This window comes from Equus przewalskii, chromosome 1 (assembly GCF_037783145.1).
Source record: "Equus przewalskii isolate Varuska chromosome 1, EquPr2, whole genome shotgun sequence".
NCBI classification, from domain to species: Eukaryota; Metazoa; Chordata; class Mammalia; order Perissodactyla; family Equidae; genus Equus; species Equus przewalskii.
In genome coordinates this window covers 105,468,751-105,486,965 of record NC_091831.1, presented here as the reverse complement: position 1 = coordinate 105,486,965, position 18,215 = coordinate 105,468,751, and the positions used below count along the sequence as shown (strand labels likewise).

Below are 18,215 nucleotides of genomic sequence, written 5' to 3'. Positions count from 1 at the left end.
TTTTCCTTTAAACCACATTCTAGCAAAGTGTTGAAGTCTTCCCTTCCTCCCGTCCTTTCTCTTCCTTTCCCCAGCAAGTGAGAACTGACCATAATGACCCAAGGACCTTTTCAGGAAAATTTGGAAAGTTCTCAGATCCTGGCCAATCACCCATGTCAGTTTTCAGAGCTAGTTTAATAACATACTCAAGCTAGAAATAAGTGTGTTTATCAGTATTCAAGGCTGAAAGTTGTTTCTTTCAGTAATTCTAATTTTTAACCCTACAAAACAGAAACAGAACTTTTTATGCGTTGCTGGACCTCCCTTCAAGCAGAAATACCTGCTTCCAGAAAAGCTTGTACTCACAGACCCCATGATGCACTTCAGGTTTTCATTTCCTCCTTTAAAAAACAAATATGTGAGGGGCTGGCCCCGTGGCCGAGTGGTTAAGTTCGCGCGCTCCGCTGCAGGCGGCCCAGTGTTTCGTCGGTTCGAATCCTGGGCGCGGACATGGCACTGCTCGTCAGACCACGCTGAGGCAGCGTCCCACATGCCACAACTAGAGGAACCCACAACGAAGAATACACAACTATGTACCGGGGAGCTTTGGGGAGAAAAAGGAAAAAATAAAATCTTAAAAAAAAAAAAAAAAAAAAAAAAAAAAAAACAAATATGTGAGTAATATGACTTTTCGGGGAAATGTATATAAGAACTCATAATTCTCAAGTTTTAAATGAAGAAATGCTGAGCTGAAACTTACCGTGCAGCTGTAAAGCGTCACTCTCGTTCCCCTGGGAGAATATCACAGCCCTGCTTGCGAAGTCGCAGTTGTATGTCCTCACCCTACTCCTTCTTTCACAGACATCTGTTCAATAAAAGCAGCCACGTATCTTCGGGGACTATAAATGGCACATGTTAAAGTCGTGTTTGGATTGTCCTCATAACAGAGTTGCTGGCTGCAGTCTGCCCTCAGCAGGGCGAGCGACTCGGGCAGAGAGGAGAGCCTGAGGCTGCCTAGAGCCCTCCATGGGATTTTTGGGAAACGGTCTGGGAGGTCCAGCTGTTGGCCAGCCAGCCTCTGCCAGGTCTCCTCACCCCCAGGCCTGCAGCGCCCATGAGGAATGAAGCTGCAGGTGCCCTGGGAAAGGCCTTGTCACCTGTAGGAAAGCACTCACGTCCCCACAGCCTCTGCTGCACCAGGCATCTCCCGGAGCTTTACCCACGGAAATGTATCATCCAGTCCGCACGCGAGAAGGTCAATAACACACCGTAGGACTCAGGACCCAAACAGAGGTCTCATGCTGTTTTTCATGTTTCTCTCATCCAAATCATGTGAATTTATTGAAAATTAGGGAAAAAATAATTTAAGATTAGTTTGTTCATCTCTGTTTTGGTTTAGAATGTCCAGATAGACTGCCCTTTGCAGAGGACTGTGGGGAACAACAGCTCCTCTGAGCAAAATGAATGCCTTGACTGAGAATAATAGTTTCAGCCATAATAATAACTGATGCTTATTGGGCCCATAGAGTGCCAGGCCTGGGCTGACCACGTGGCAGAGATCATCTCGGCCAGTCCCCCAACACGCCTGTGAGATTAGAGCTAGTCCAACATTTTACAGAGGAGGAAACTGAGGCTTGTGTGCTCACTTGCCCAAGGTCACACAGCTGGTGAGTCGGTGGAGTGAGGACTTGAGTCCGAGCCTATCTGACCCCAGGGTCCTGAGCATGGGCTTCTGAGAATTTGAGAATGTCTGACTTCAAGATGTGGGCGTCTTGAACTTTCAGGGCCTCATGATTCGGTTGGTCAAGTGTACTCTTAACTGGAAGAATGGATGTGTAAATAAAAAAATGAAGCCCCCGGATTGGGCACAGAGTATCCACCTACTTATAACTGGTTGGCCTTGGACCAGTCTTGCTGCCTCTTCAAGTTGGTTTCTCCATCTGTAAGGTAGGACCAGGAAGCCTTGAGCTGGCCTTCTCCAAGAGTTATGGGGCATGAAAGCAAGATAGCAGTGGGAAAGGCATGGAACACAAACAGGAGGGGTGACCATGCCCACATCAGAGTCATAGGGCTAACCCACCGGGGATAAGTGGGAGCCTGTTCTTTCAGACTTTCTCTTGGCAGAGAATAAATGAGAAATGAGAGGTTTGATCTGTCTAGCTTTCCAAATCAGACTGCCTGAGTCTCTCTGGGCCAGGAACGGACAAGATCACTCTTCAGGCCAGACTCTTTTTAAAGGTACACTAACCAACTGGCCCGGGCTGGGTCACCAAATCCCAAGGAGAGACAGCAGCCAAGCCCAGGCTGAGGCCGAGCGTTCCCCTCACACCTCCTCCCCACTTACCGGGCCTGGGCCCACCTCCTCTGCAGGCCGCCTGAGTCTCAGATGTCACACAGGCCTCTGGCAGGTCCTCCACTTGCTCTTTGGCCCAGGATGACTTTTCCACAAGGCACTGCCTGTGGCTAGGGGTGGCTCTTCTCGACAGACATGTCCCTGAGAGGAAGCTGCCTGTCTGTCCGTGAGCTGCTGCTTCCACCCCTTGGCCATTCTCAGCATTTCCCTTCTCACACCCATGTCTCCCTCGCATCCTCATTCTCTTCACTTGACCAGAGGCTCCCAAGCGATTAGACATCTTCCTTACCTCTGTCACGAGGGCAGGCCTGGTTTCCAAAGCTTGGGTGTCACCCTAAGATTGAAGGTCTGTGGAGCCCACTTTGTAGGCATCAAATCAAGTTTGGTCAAGAGGCATCGCACAGTCTCTCTTCATCACCCTCATTTAGCTCTGCACTCACATGGTGAGCACCCCCTCTCCTTGAGTCCTCCCCCAGGTCAGCAACACCTCCTTCTTGCTAGATCCAGAGAGTGCTTTTCAGGCCCATCCAACCCAATGCTTTCTCTGTGTCTCTTGCACAGTCCTCCTGCCCTCTGAGCCTGGCTAGTCACCCCTTCTTTGTCTCTTCAGAGCCTCCCATTCCTTGTTCCAATCCCAGGTGCTTACTCTCCTCCAGCCCCTCCATCCTCCTTTCTCCCTTGGATAAGCTCCTGGGTGGGTTGTTCTTCCCCTTGCTTCTACCGTGGCCCTCTTGCTCATGACTCCCAACCCTGTGTCTCCAGCCTAGACTACACCCTGGACTCCAGAACTGCACCTGCAGACCCTTCCCAACACCACTCAGCTGCCCAGTAGCCACCTCAACCTATCCCTCTCAGAGCCGTACCCACCCTTCTGTCCCCAGGGAGGGTCCTCTCCCGTGTTCCCCCTTGCGCTGGAGGCGCCACCAGCATCCTCGGGGCCTGTCAGAATCCTGAGCTTGACTCTTGCTTCCTTTCTCTCCTGGACCCCATATGCCCAAGCCCTGTCAACTACACCCTTTAATAGTGTTCTATCAGTGCCTGTTTCCCATCTCTCCACGTGGCCTTGATGAAAGCCATCCGCTTGCCCCAAGGCACATTATTACCAGAGTCACTCAAGGCAACCTCTCTCCTGCCTACTGTTACACACCCTTCAAGAACCGGCCATCCCAGACTTGGCAATTGCACACTCTCTGTCTCCCCTTGACATTTCCTGGGCAAGCTCTTTCTGTCAGAGCACTGAGCCCTGCTTCTTTGGTTGGCCAACTGCACTTTGACCTTCAGGACCCAACTCTAGCTCCATTTCCTCCACAGCACTTATCAGATGGGAAAGAAATTGTCTGCTCATATACTTCCCTCTCCCCTAAGGACCACAGGCTTGACTGAGCTTCATGATGGTGGGAACACTGAGCTTGGTTCAGGGCTTGGCCTGAAGTTGACACCTACGTGTCAGGACTTATAAGCTGAGGTTGAACAAAGTCACCATCCTGGTAGCTGTCCTCTCTTTAACCTGCACTGCAGCTTCCTGGGGCCGTTTGCCATCCTTTTTACACTGTGATGTTTTACATGTGGCCTATTTGATGCCATGCCTGGAATTTTCCAGTCTCTATAATAGATGCTTAGATAATCACATACAGGCATCTTGTTTCCTTACTTTGATTAATTTAGCTAATGTAGGGCACGTTACTAGCACAGAAATAGGCACAGGTTAGGTACTCAGCCAATGCTAGACCCTTCCTTTTGGTGCATTTTGGGGATGGATAAAGTTGACACTGAACTCTGTGGACTGACCACTCGGTGGCTTGAACACTTGTTGTGTTGAAATACAACATCTCTCACAGTTTTTTACAATTTGAAGTTGTTGAAAATAAATGACCTACCAGTGTTCTCATTTTGGTTATCTATATTTGAGATTCACTTTATATTCAACATCAAATAACTATGTTAGAAGAATGTGGTCCTGAAGATGCCATTGTTTCTTTGAGACAACTAAGTCACATTTCAGCAGATTTCACAAGGTCTTTACCTGGTTTAAATTTCAGCCGAATCAAGATTTGAATAGGAGCTGACTTTTAAATAAAAGCTTAAATTTCTCAGAACCGTGAATGCAAAGGGTCTGTGGTAGGCACAATAATGGCCCTCAAAGATGCCTACCTCCTAACCCCTGGAACTCATGAACATGTTAGGTTATAGGTCAAAGGGAAGTTGGGGTTGCAGGTGGAATTAAGGTTGTGTTATGGGTTGACTTGTGCCCCCCCCAAAAAAAAGATGTCAACGTCCTAACCCTCAGTGTCTCAGAATGTGACCTTATTTGGAAATAGGGTCACTACAGATGGAATTAGTTAAGATGAAGTCACCTAAAGTAGGGTGGGACCTTAATCCAATCTGACTATGTTCTTACGAGAAGATGGCCAGGTAAGGACACGGAGACAGGGGAAACGCCGTGTGAAGACAGGGGCAGAGATGGGAGTAATACATCTACAAGCCAAGGATTGCCCGCTGTCACCAGAACCTAAGAGAGAGGCGTGGAACAGATTCCTCAGAGCCCTCAGGAGGAACCAACCCTGCCAACACTTGGATTTTTCACTTCTAGTCTCCAAACATGTAAGAGAATACATTTCTGTTGTTTTAAACCACCCAGTTGGTGATACTTTTTCTGGCAACACTAGCAAATTAATACAGGTTGCTAATTAGCTGGCCTCAAAATAGAAAAATTATCCTGGATTATCTGAGTGGGTCCAGTGTAATCACAAGGATCCTTAACAGTGGAAGAGGGAGGCAGAAGAGAAGGTCGAGTGAGACGATGTGAGAAAGACCCGGCCTGACATCGCTGGCTTTGATCGTGGAGGAGGGAGCCACCAGCCAAGGAATCAGGGCAGCGTCTAGAAGCTGGAAAAGGCAAGGAAACAGTCTTCCCAGAGTCTCCAAAAGGAACCAGCCCTGCCAACACCTTGATTTTAGCCCAGAAAGACCCATGTCAGATTTCCAACCTCCAGAAATGTAAGATAATAAAAGCTGTGTGGTTTTGAGCCGCTAAGTTGATGGTAATTTTCTATAGCAGCAATAAAAAAAGAATGCAGGGTCTCAGGTAATAACTGAGCTGTCTTTAGTATCTGATTAGAATGGCTGAACTTGAAGTATGTGCAGAGGAGCTGGATCTGTGCTGGACAGGAAAGGGATGGAGTCCATTCTGACTCCAGAGGAACAGAGAAGAGTGGTCGGACATAGGGAAGAGTTAAGAATTACAATTTTATTGCTTTTAAGAAGAGCTGCTAACTCAAACTTGGCTAATAAATGTCACTGTTAAGGTTTTTAGGGGATACAAGTGAAAAAAAGTCAGTCTTACACAGTAATTGTAACATAAATTGTTTTACGGAACTGCAGTTCCTTTCCCAAATTACTGGACTCAGAGTTAAGGGGATTTCACTCCAGTGTTATCTGCATGATGTTGTCCCACTGCTGCAGATGGGCCTCCTGCAGCCGGAGTTGTTCAGGTGAAATGGTTTCTTTCAGCTCCCAAATAGTTTCAAGAAAGTCTTCCCCCCCCCCCTTTTTTTTTTTTTTGGTGAAGAAGATTGGCCCTGAGCGAATATCCATTGCCAATCTTCCTCTTTTTGCTTGAGGAAGACTGTCGCTGAGCTAACATCTGTGCCAATCCTCCTCTATTTTGTATGTAGGACACCAGCACAGCATGGCTTGATGAGCAGTGCATCAGTCCATGCCCAGGATCCAAACCCCAGGCCACTGAAGTGGAGCACATGAACTTAACCACTACGCCACTGGGCCAGCCCTCAAGAAAGTCATTTTTTTCTCCCCATACCTCACTGAGGTATTTGTCAAGATCAGGAGCAAAAAAGTCTAGCTGGAAAATAGCTGTGATCAACTGCAGTGTGTATGTGCACGTGGCGTCACAGCCCTCCTGCAGCTGCTCATCACTCGTTTTAGGCAGGGATGTGTGCGCTCCTGGTGGACACGGGCAGCCACCAGGTGTCGGCACAGGTGAGGACCAGCCTCTTCTTCTGTCTCACCTTTGGCTTCCTGGGATTTGACAGACACTTCACTTCTTTGCCCTTTTTTCACCTATTTATTACCCTTTTCTAACCACCCATTGCCATCACTTTTTTAAAAAATACAATTGTGGTAAAATACGCATAATGTAAGATTTACCCCCTTAACCACTTTTAAGTGTACAGTTTAGTGGCATTCCATACATTCACGTTGTTGTGCAACCATCATCACCGTACATCTTCAGAACTCTTTTCATCCCACTCAGGTGAAACTCTGGACCCATTAAAAACTAACACTCCATTCCCTCTAAGCCAGCAACCGCCTTTCTACTTTCTGTCTCAATCATTTTGACTACTCTAAGCGCTTCATGTAAGTGGCATCGTATGGTGTTTGTCTTTTTGTGCCTGGCTATTTCACTCAGCATAAAGTCCTCAAGGTTCATCCACATTGTAGCAGGTGACAGAATTTCCTTTCTTTTTAAGGCTCAGTAATATTCCATTGTATGAATAAACCACATTCTGTTCATCCATTCATCCGCCAATGGACGCTTGGGTTGCCTCCACCTTTTGGCTGTTGTGAATGATGCTGCTGTGTACATGGATGTACCAATATCATCCCATCACTGTTTTTAAATCTATCAAGTATTAGAATGACAAATAGCCCCTGAGTAAAACAATATATAGCAGTCAAGTTTATTCCCAGTTAACCCTGTTTGTGCTTCAAGACTCAGCTCGGACGTCACCTCCGCCAGACTTGCTGACCCTGAGATGGAGTAAGGTGCCTCCCTCTGCGCCCCCAGCCTTCTGCTCACATCTGCCTGGGCTGTAAGCCTCATACGCCGATCATCTGGCCGGTTGTCTGTCTCCCATAGTGGTGTGCTATATTGGCATCTGAATGTCCAGAACCCTGTGCAGAGCTGGGAAGTAGGAATGGGAGAAGGAGGGAGGGAGGGATGTGAGGCTGGGATGTACCATGAGCTGCCCTGTGTGTGACTTTTAGTCGTGGGGTGCATCCATGCTCCATTCTCACCTCCATCACGTCATTCATGAGAACCAAAAGTCCCACATGGTGGTGTTAGGAGGGTGCTTTGGCCTCAGATGGAGTTTGTTTTGAATCCCAGCAGGTCCCGGGAAGTGGGAGTTTGTCAGTGCATCTGACAATGACCATAGCACTTGGAGGAGGGGAGCAGGGGCCGCCCCTCTACACAGCTCCAGGAGGCAGAGAATCCCCCTCTTAGGGAGCAGGGCAGACCATAGCTAGTTTCCACACATGTCTACACATGCTCAAGGCTATGACACTGGACGACAGTGAGGAGGGAAATTATAAGGGGTCAAGGACTCTTCTGGAAACAGGAGGAGGGATGCATGGGCTGTTTTCCATTCTGTCATACTTTTGCAAAGCACCTAAAAGGTGCACGAGAGACACCAGAGGCAAAGGGAAAGACAACCTGGAAGGTCGTCAGTCCCTCATAGCTCTACACTGATCCCCACGGATCTGACATTGGCAGTCAGTGATGGGGCAGGAGGCCGTGGAGACGTCCAAGGAAGGACTTCTGAACCTCTCCCATCATTTCCCCTGGCTCCCTGGTGCCTGGATGTGACCTTTGTGTGGACCAGAGTCGATGCCCACATTCCCTAGAACACATGCTCTGCTCGTGTGCCCAGGAATGTAGATTCTGGCCCCCAAAGGCCAATGGCATGCACTCCCAGGGCAGGTGACATTCCCATGAGCATGACATAGAGGTCCCACTTCCAAGGCCCGGCCCTGGGAAGCACAGCAAGGACAAAAGATAGGAGCGGGATTCAAACCTAGTGTCCCTGTTGGGGTCAGCACAACAGCACTGAACAGTCTTGAACTAGAGCCTGACGTTTGTGTTCACAAAGTCAACTGCGAAAGCTTGGGACAAAGGAGATCTGACTGAGAGTTCCTGAGAGAAAAGGAAAAGCAATAGGAGCTAACAGAGGCTGGTTGCTTTAAAAATAGCAATAGCACAGAGTTGGGCAACACTAATGAAAACGGAGTCTTCATTTAAAGAAAGTGATGGCATTCTCTCCTGCTGCTTTCATCCCGCCTCCAGGCCGTTTTGTCCACACGAAGCAATCCAGCGTAAGAACAGTGGTGACAGAGTAGAGAATTAGAGTGGATTGAGACTCTGCCACATGCAAATTATTTTGATCAAAAGAAGAGAAAACTTGAAAGGAGAACAAAAGAGCTGTCTTCAGTATTTAACTGAGAAGGCAGTCATGTTACTCCAAAGACCAGAAAGAGGAGAAAGGGGTAGAATTTGGTTCGGTTCTTGTAGTGTTGTTTAAACAGCTGCCAGGTGCTGAAATGGCAGCAAGACTCGCTCTCTGCCCCCTGGGAGTTCGCCATTTCCTACCAAGGAGAGAAAGAATAATAGCAACGATGGCTGAAAGTTACATGGGCTTGTGTGTGCCAAGCACTGCTCTAAGCAATTCTCAGGCAGTATGTCACTTGTCCTCACACCGCAAGGCAGGCACTGTGGCTTCCATCCCCTCAGCACAAGCAAGGGGTCGATAAGAGTTAGTCCCTGGGGATGCGGAGGACAGAGTGAGGAGGGGACTGGAAATTAGTTCAAGAAGAGGTAGCCTGAGCTTGCCCTAAGGGACGAGGAGAAACTATGTGGGGGCAGAGGGACGGGCTGGGTAGCTGCGTCTTCTCCACATTTAGTTCAGCCATCTCCACCGGCCCCAGCTGGTTATCTCCCGCCTGGACTGGTGCAGTAGCCTCCTCCCTGGTCTCCATGCCGCCACCCTTACCCACTGTAGACGGTAGCCACAGAGCCAGGATGGCCCTCTCAAACCCAGGAGGAGTATGGCCTCCTCTCTCCAAAACCTCCAGAACTGTATCTCCCTCAAACAAGAGCCACAGCGGCCAGCCAGGCCCTGCATAACCTCACCTGGCTACCTCTCATGGCCCTTCCTCTCCCCCAGCCACTCTGTACTCCTTGCTGCTGCTCGGCCCTGCCAGCACGCTCCTCCACCAGGGCCTGTGCACCTGCCGTGCCATCTGCCTGGAACTCTTCCCCCAGACAGTCACGGCGTCCTTCCAGGCTCTGCTCAGATCAGCTCATAGTGAGACCATCCCTGTCACCATGTGTAACGTAGTGCTCACCCCTGCCTCCTCTCTCGTCTGCCCTACACTGCTTTACTTTTCTCTAAAGCACTTATTGCTAAGTGTCATATTCTCTATGCATATATACATGTATATGTGTGTGTGTTTAGTATGTTATCTATACTCTTTTATGTTATTTCTGTTGTTTATTGTTCATTAGTTTACTGTCTGTCCCCATTAGAATGGTGAGATTCAGAGGGCGGGGCTTTGTTTCATTCACTGCCTCGTCACCAGAACCTAGAAGAGCGCCTGGCACGTGGGAGCCCTCAGTGCATGTGCCATGCATGGGGGATGGATGAGCAAGTGAGCTGGACCTGGAGGAGAGGAGTCCCTCAAAGGACTTGGCGGGTGGGAAGATGCCTCAGATGTGTCTAAGCAGTGGGAAGGCCTGATTGGATTTGGTTTCAGGTGGAACTTAGGACTCCTCTGACTAATGTCAGAACCGAGTGGTTATCAGAGCTGGCCATCTGTAGACTGAGCTGCTTTGTCAGTGGGGAGCTCCTGGGAGCTAGGAGTATTGAGGCTTCTCCAGGGACCAAGGCAAGAGAGAGTCCTTTAGTGTCTCTAAAAGGACATTCAGAGCTCCATTTGTGTCCTGAGAAATCATGATTCCCAACCTGCCCAGCCTCTTTCCAACAGCCTGAAGCCAGCAGAGACCCTGATAGATTTGGGATCATTGAACTACTAGTAGATGGGCGAAGTTTTAGTTGAGTACTTTCAAACTGACGGCCTCAACAGCTTAGCCTTCCCACGGCCCACAAGTTGCCTCCTCAAGAGTGACGGTGACCACGCAGGAGGGCCTCCACTGTTTGGAAAGCAGGGAGTACCTGGTCCTGGTGTCTTCAAGCTGGGACTGAGGCGTCCTTTGTGGAGGGCTGTACCTGTCAGCTTTTGCTGCAGTGACAAACCCAGCATCTCAGAGGCATACGACAGTGTCATGTCAGGCATTCAACAGAGCTCAGCTGTCAGAATGTCTGCTGTACTGGGAGCCGCTGTTCTCACAGCAGGGAGCAGGAAGCAGAAAGAGCCACAGCCAAGCCACATAGTCAGACTCCAAGCTTCTGCTAGGACATGGCCAGTTTCGTGTCCACTCACACTCCTTTGAAGAAAGTGTGTCACGAGACAACAGGTAGGATATGTAATGCCACTACAAAGAGGGTGACCAGTTGGGGACGATAACTCATCTGCTGTAGGAGATTGTGTACAGAAAGGTTTCTGTACTGAGTAGGCCATTGAACCACTCAACTCAGATGGCTCCCTCTGCGTCGATACTCTGGAAGTCAACTGCAAAGCTCTCTGAGTCTGTCTCCCTCCCTCCCACCACAGGCTCAAGATTCCATGATCTGTCTGGAAGACCCTTCGGGGAAGCTGGCCTCTCCACCCAATTATTCTCTCACTGTCTTTCCTCCTTCTGAGTAGGTGGGTGGCAGGCCCATGGAGCCCCTGCTCAGCAACCTGTGAGAAGGGCATCCAGCATCGGGAAGTGACCTGCGTGTATCAGCTGCAGAATGGCACACACGTCGCCACTCGCCCCCTCTACTGCCCAGGCCCGCGGCCAGCACCAGTGCAGAGCTGTGAAGGCCAGGACTGTTTGTCCATCTGGGAGGCATCCGAGTGGTCACAGGTGGGTGCCTAGGCTGCTGCCAGTGCTGAAACCACCACCAGGCCTCAGGATCTTGTCCGCAGGGACCCCAAAATGGTACCTTTCCCTCCATGGTGTTTGTCTTACATCCGATGTATCAGTTCTTGCCAGCCCCTGCAGCAGCTCAAAGCTGTGTTCTAGCTAACATATTGTTAAATTCCATCCGAGATAACAACATGGCTAAAAGAGCATGGATAATGTGTTTTTGACAATATACACCACAGTACCGTTTGATCCCATTTCCTATGAAAATTCCCATGTACAGTCATGTGCCACATAATGACATTTCAGTCAACAGCGAGCTGTGTATACGACAGTGGTCCCATGAGATTAGTACCACTTAGCCCAGGTGTGTAGTAGGCTGCACCATCTAGGTTTGTGTAAGTACACTCTGTGATGTTCACACAACGACACAATCGCCCAATGATGCATTTCTCAGAACACGTCCCCGTCATTGAGCAACACATAACTATAAATATAGACGGATGGATGGATGGATAGGTAGATAGATAGGAGGGAGGGGGGTAGATAGATAGATAGATATACCTTTTCATTTCTTTGGGGCTTGTTGGAACTGCAGTGTGGTGAGATTGGCAGGGTGGTTTCAGAGGCTTCCGTTTAACTCCCCAGCAGTCTTTGTAGATTGCAAGAGGCAAGCGGATGTTGGGAGGGACAACTTTGAGTGTGTGAGTCGGAGTTACAAATCTCGTGCCATAAAACATTTTGGAAAGAAGTCAATCGAGCCTTCAGTTTTAACTTTGAAGACTGATCCAGAAAGATCGTTTTATCTTTGCTAATATCATCCTTCAAGGCTTTGCACTGAGTTTGCATTAATGATTTTGGTTGTTTGGCTCTAAAACAAAAACATAGCTAAATAAAGGGCCAGCTTCTCTCAGGTCCTCCGTCAGGCGTGGTCTAGGGAAGTCGGAAAGGCTAAACCCGAGACACTCTTCAGTGTGGAAAATATTTTTAAAGTTCCCTTTTATTGCCAAACAGTTGGAATTATTTTGAATAAGAAAGTATTCAGCCCATTTTTAATGAACGAAAAGTCTGCCCTTGGCTGCTCTAAATTGCGTTTACTTTTCAGACAGGTCTTGACATGTACCCGTTTAAAGACCTGAGTCTTTAACCTACCCTTTATGATAGTTCAGGAAAAGCAGAGAGTTTACAATTTTGTTTGATTTTTTTTTTTCTTTATACGTCCTTAAGTTTGTAAGTTCAAGTTCAAGGGACCCTTTTTGGGGAGGAGAATACTTGGTGGAGGGGTAGGACCAGTATCTGGTCTCTTCCCTCCCCACCCCCATGAGCCTTAGGGCCATCATCAACTGGCTCTTGATCTAAACAAGATTTATGCTTTAATCAGATTGAAACCATAAATTTTCCATTCAGACCCTTTCTTATGGAAAAAAAAAAAATGCCTCCTTACCAAACTAACAAAGGCTGACATTATCAGCTATTATCATGGAATTAAAGAACACCATATTGGAAAATGTGAGACAAATGGAGCAAGATTTAAAGAAATATCTCTCTCTATGTCTATATCTATGTCCTTGCCTGATCCTAATCCTGAAATAGTATCCACACCGATCAGTCTAATTCTGGCTCAGCCCAGGCTCTAGCAAAATGCTTCTTTCAAAACATTTCGAATCAAACCTTTCCTCCATGAGATACTCTTAAAGCTGGCTTCACCACGTGCTGAAGCCCCTCTAACATTTCTTCTTCTGGAAAGAAGGGGTTTAAATTTCTCATGGGAGAGTTTTTATTGACGGGGTTGCCTTTATTCAGCCAGCAGTGTTGATGGCTCTGCCCAGCTGCTCCCCAGCTTCTTCCCAGCTTTGTTAGAATGAGGAACAAATATCGAGAAGGATGCCTCTCTCCTGTTCTTCGCTTCCAGTCAGCACTCCTGGATTAGAAGCTGAGAGAGAAACTGAACATTGCCCTCCTAGCTCCCTTCCAAGGCAGCCCCAGCCTGCAGCACTGCCCTTTGCCAAGGCCAAAGGCTTCCGGCCAATGGGCTGCTGGTTGAAAGAGACTGAGCTAGAGTTTGGTCAAGAAACAGGCTGGACACTGAGCGAAAGTCAAGGGGAAGGAGCAAGGAATACAGGGTAGAGTAAGACCAAGCAGGAACTCAGGCAGAAGTGGCAACTAGGCTCCTAGTTGCAGAAGAAGCCAGTGGTGTGGGTTCTGGTGCCAGGAGGAGCCCACAAGGCAAATGGTGAGGATGGAGTTGATGAAATGGTCAGAAAGCATTGCCACGCAGACAAGCAGAGGGATGGCCCCGCAACACAGTACCCCAGGGCTCCCTGCAGCAGCCCTCCTGGGCCCACCCATCCTACACAGGAGGCCCTGTGCATCCAGCCTGCCATGGCTGACCCCTTGCATCTGAGGTCCCTATAAACCCCACACACAAGACCAAATATGTGTGCTCTCCCAACCCCGCCAGGTGATACTACAACTGGTCCGGAAGCATGTGTATTTCTTTTAGGACAAAGCAGTCTCAGTTAGTCTCACAAAAAAAAAAACAAAAAACCACTGGGACGTTCAGAGGGAGAGCTAAATTGAATTAATAGGAGAAATGAAGCTAGATAACATTTTAGGTTAAATGTTAATAACAAATATAAAGAATACATTTGTGCTTTATGTATGTTCTTTTAGTGGATACAGTGGAACTTTTTAAAAGTTGAATCTGCTGTAGCTCGGGAAAATCACTGCTGTGGCCTCCCATACTTTTGATAAATCTAGCAAATATGAAAACGGAAGTTAGAGCTGTTGGGGCTCCATTTTGTGCTCCTACGGCTCGTGAGCACCCCCTACCATAACTCTGGGACCAGCCGTGGGGAGGATTCTCCCTCGGAATCTCCTGGGCAGCCTGGGTCTCGTTGTATCTGTACAGCTTGGCAGGATCCAGCCGTCAGCCCACCGTCTCCGCAGAGTTACCTGTTTGCATCCACAGTGGGGACAGGGCTTCCGCTGGCTCCCCAGTTCACAGGCCATGTCACCTCTGCTTGCTGGCCAATTCGTGCACATTGTGTGTCGTGTCCTCCCAGGGTCACAGGTCCCTCTGCCTGGGCTTTCTTCTGCTTTGTGTTTTGAGGTGGGTAAGCACTGAAGGGAGCAGGCCAGGAGCAGGCTCCAGACACCAACCACAGGGCCGCCATGTTTGTGCCCTGTCACCACTCTGTCTCTCGTCTCTCCCTCCAGTGGATCTTGCTGCCTGAGGGCATGGGAATCTTGAACTCTTGAGGCTCACACGTCATTTGTCACTCCTCAGGCCCTACTCAGGCCCCCTCCCCACATTGTCTCTTGCCTCCATGTCTCCCAGGAAGTGAAATACCACAGGGAACATTGCTGTGTTATCATTCTTAGCATCCACATTAAAACCATCATTGAAGCTCTCCACAAGGGCTGGCCAGCTGCCTGATGTGAAAGTCACCTGTGGCTTTCCTTTCTGTCTCCTCCTTTTCCACCCCAAACTAGTGCCTCTGTCCTGGGATGGCCGAAGGAGAGCAGAGGACCTGGAGGCTGGCTGGGAGGAGCCAGGGCCTCAGACCTCTTGGCTTCAGTTTCCTCACCTGGCTCCACCTGGCCCCTGCTCCACTGGAGGGTCCACCAGCATTTGCCCTGTGAACTTGCCCACTGTGCTGTATTTTGGACCTAGCAACAGGCCACTAAATTTCTCTCTCCTGGTTTGACCTACTGGGTAGCCCGAGTTCTCCCTACTCCTGACGCCTATGACTATCCCCCGATCACTGGCTACTTGGCTGGAGTCCTAGCTGGGACTGTGTGCATAAGATTCTAGAAGACCAGGAGCTTTTTGAGGGTAGAAACACAGCATCCTCATCCTTGGCACATAGTAGGGACTTGATAGGTGTTGGTGGACTTGAACTGAATTGGACTGGATTAAATCTCTGAACGGTGTCTCACAGTGTTCTGCCAACTGTGGTAAAGGGACGCAGAAACGGACAGTGACATGCACCAACTCACAAGGAAAATGCGATGCATCCACGAGGCCGAAAGCTGAGGAGGTGTGCGAAGACTACTCAGGCTGCTATGAGTGGAAAACTGGGGATTGGTCCAAGGTGAGTCCAGCACGCCTACATTTCCCTGGCAGTGCAGGGGGCTCGAGAGGCAGGAACTCAGCTCTCTCATGGGCTTCATTTCGACTAGGTGGTCCCCATCTAACCAGGCAAATTCACTTTCTTTCCAAACTCTGCACCTGCTGGTGACCCCGTGCGGAGTGCATTCACTGTGCCTTTGGAAGGGAGATGATTGCACCGCAGAGCCGAAGGCAGGGGTCCCGTGCAGCATGCTGGCTGTACCCCAGCATCCTGCGGTGGGCTTGGCCACCCCACCATCACAAGAGTCTCATAAACGTGTGGAGCCTTGGCCGAGGCAGACAAGGAGGGAGTTGTGGGCCAACAGCACTTGCATTTGTTTCCAGGACCCCTGGGCCGGGATCTGGAAGATGCAGGGGCTGGTAGGACAGGGCCCTTGGAGTGTAAGAAGGAAAGAGCCACCTCCCAGAGCCCAGGGTTCAAGACCCTGTGGACAGCGAGGGTTAAAAGGCATTCGAATGTAAATCGAATGTTAAAAAGTTCTTTGCCCTTTAACCTTTGTTTTATTCATTCACCTGATATCTTTGGTTGATTCCTGTTTACTGGGGCCTGAGGTGAGTACCATTGTCACTCATGAAAACCATCCAGTGTCTTCTAGAGAGCCTTTTCCCAAACAGTGTAGAATTTCTAATGACATTTTCTGTCTAATTTTCTAATGAAAATTTCTAACAAGAGTGTGTTTGTGGTTCCTTATGCTATTATAGCAACTGAAAACTCGCCCCCTCACCACCCCTGTTTGCTTCTCTTAATGTCTCTTCAAAGGTTGCAGACTGGTGGCCTGAGGGCCACTAGTTTTTGTGTGGCCCGCACAATATCTTAGACATTTTGGAATTAGTTGCTAATGTTTAGAAACGGGAAGATTTCACCTGAAAATTTGGATTTTGGCTTCTCTACAGAAATCTGTCAACGTGGCAACGTGGCAACATGGCCTGCGTCCTCACATGGCCACTGTGACTGAGGCCGAGGGGGCTGGCGCCTCTTCCCAGGCCATGGTTCTCCAGCTCTCCAGGCTCCTCACAGCCACTTGGCACTTTAACCTACCCACCTGACCCAGGCAGGAAATTTGGTTTCTGCCTCTGCTTTATGGAAGGAGGAGAGGTTTGTCCTTTGGGAAGCAAAACTTGTCGGAATCTGGTCCTTACAGAAATGCAACCATCCCCCGCCCTCCAACCCCACCCTACCCCAGCAGTCAGAATACAAATTCCTCCAAACCCTTGAAGTACATAAAAGCGAAATTTCTCAGGTTCCAGTTTGCTGGCTGTGCTAAAATGCAGCATCTGGATAACACTGATTTCCAAGATCAAAAACACCTCCTTCCTATTTACTCCCTGATCAAAACATCTGACCAAAGCAATAGTACCCAGGCCAACAATCCAGTTGCTCCAAAAAATAAACACGTGAATGTAACAAAGCTTATTTGGGGGCTGCCAGGATGAATTTTACATTGGAGGAGAGATTTCACTTCAAGGCTCTTGCAGAAGAAATATGCCATTAGAACCTGGAGTCTTGTGATAGACATTAAGCGGTTGACTCCCTCTGACTCACCACTTAATGTGTCTCAACCTCTCTGGCCCTCGGTCTCCTTCTCTCTGAAACGGGAATTATTAACATCGACCCTGCTAGTTCTCAGAGCTTCCAAGGTACCAGTCTGTGTGACTAAACACTTAGATAGCTACGCCCGCCTGGGGTCCCTCACCCAGTGTCCACAGTGTTGCAAGGCACAGTGCCCGGGATTAACCTGTTCTGTCTGATCTAATTTCCTCTTCTCAGTTGGGCTGCCCACCCTTTTATAGAACCATGTCGAGAAATATTGTCTTCTACCCCAGCAGGTCCAGACACAGCTTAAGAAAGGCTACCAGTGTGTCCCAAAGCCCAGGGGAATGTAGGCGAGCTCTCAACAGTTTAGGTTCTGATCAATAAGAAAACATTTGTGAATGTTCTGTGTCAGAATTGTCTAAAGACTTGGTGGTTCCTTTGTACCTGAGAGGTCACAGAGTGCCGAGGTCTTGGAGGCGGAAACTACCTAACACAGTGACAGGCAGAATAACATTGTCTGGACTCGAGATGTGCAGGAGTGGGTTGGAATAAAGCTGTCATTATAGTCCAGGAACTGACAGGATCCTAGTGGTCACACCCTAAATGTCGCCTGGACTATTGAAGGGCGATCCCGCAGTCACTGGTGTCCCTGGGCAGGAAGCAGAGGTGAGGAGTGGACAGTTTGGGCCTGGCCTGCGTGCACCTGACAGGGTCCGGGGGGGTACCTGGTGTCATTTCCTCTTTGCAGTGTAACCCTGCACCTGGTGCCACCAGTCCCCTCCGGCCAGGGACATTATCCCTGTGTTACAAAAGAGGGAGTAGAGACTCAGAGGTTAAGGGACTTGCCCACACCCCTCTGGCAGAATCCAAGCTCCTGAACCCCAATTCAGAGCTCAGTACACATGTGGACACAGACCAAGAAGGGCTCCGGAGGCCCCTGGTAGTGCCTCTGAGCCACAGGGTGCCCTGCGGATCCTGAGGGTGCCGTGCAGATGGTTGTTGATGGCAGGGCCTGGCTTTCTCCAGTCTAACCACTCTGATTTTGAGGACCAGGAGGACATTTTTGTTTTCTTACCTCCTATGAACTTCCCAGTACTGGGAGCAGCGAAACACCAAAGGCTGGATGTGAACAGTACCTGAGAAGCTCAGTGCTGTGCTGCCCGAGATCCAGCTTGGTGCCTGAGCCTTCCCTCCTTCATTGTTCACGGGCCTTCCTGGGCTGAGGACACTGTCTGATAAACCATACACGCGGCGCACCGGGCGTGCCGTCCAGATGAGACAGGGCCTTCTGCTGGTCTTCCTCTTTTCACTAACTAGGCCATGGTGAATACACCTTCCAGCTTTCAGAAAAGTAAGGCATTGGGAGGCCACAGTGCCTGCTTTTTGCCACAGTCAGCTTGATGGGTTATCCCTGGCGGTAAGAACAAGAAAGATCAACAGAATGTGAAGA

The 18,215-nt window shown here is 49.1% G+C and overlaps 1 protein-coding gene and 1 long non-coding RNA gene across 10 annotated transcripts in view; one reads left to right on the top strand and one right to left on the bottom strand.

Annotated features, from left to right (window-relative positions):
• The window catches only part of LOC139083487 (uncharacterized), a 70,853-nt gene extending 69,886 nt beyond the window's left edge, over positions 1-967 (bottom strand). The window contains exon 1 of the long non-coding RNA XR_011540244.1: positions 740-967. This is a non-coding gene — a long non-coding RNA (uncharacterized lncRNA). The remainder of the gene's footprint in view (positions 1-739) is intronic.
• The window catches only part of ADAMTS17 (ADAM metallopeptidase with thrombospondin type 1 motif 17), a 338,906-nt gene that overhangs the window by 304,939 nt on the left and 15,752 nt on the right, over positions 1-18,215 (top strand). For 6 of the 9 annotated variants that reach the window (XM_070620387.1, XM_070620368.1, XM_070620376.1 and 3 more), the window contains 2 exons: positions 10,892-11,096; positions 15,041-15,193. In XM_070620387.1, the coding sequence (XP_070476488.1) occupies positions 10,892-11,096; positions 15,041-15,193 (358 nt within the window). Of the gene's footprint in view, positions 1-10,891; positions 11,097-15,040; positions 15,194-16,125; positions 16,646-18,215 lie in introns of those variants that run through there. The other 3 variants (XM_070620420.1, XM_070620409.1, XM_070620398.1) reach the window with 1 other exon arrangement.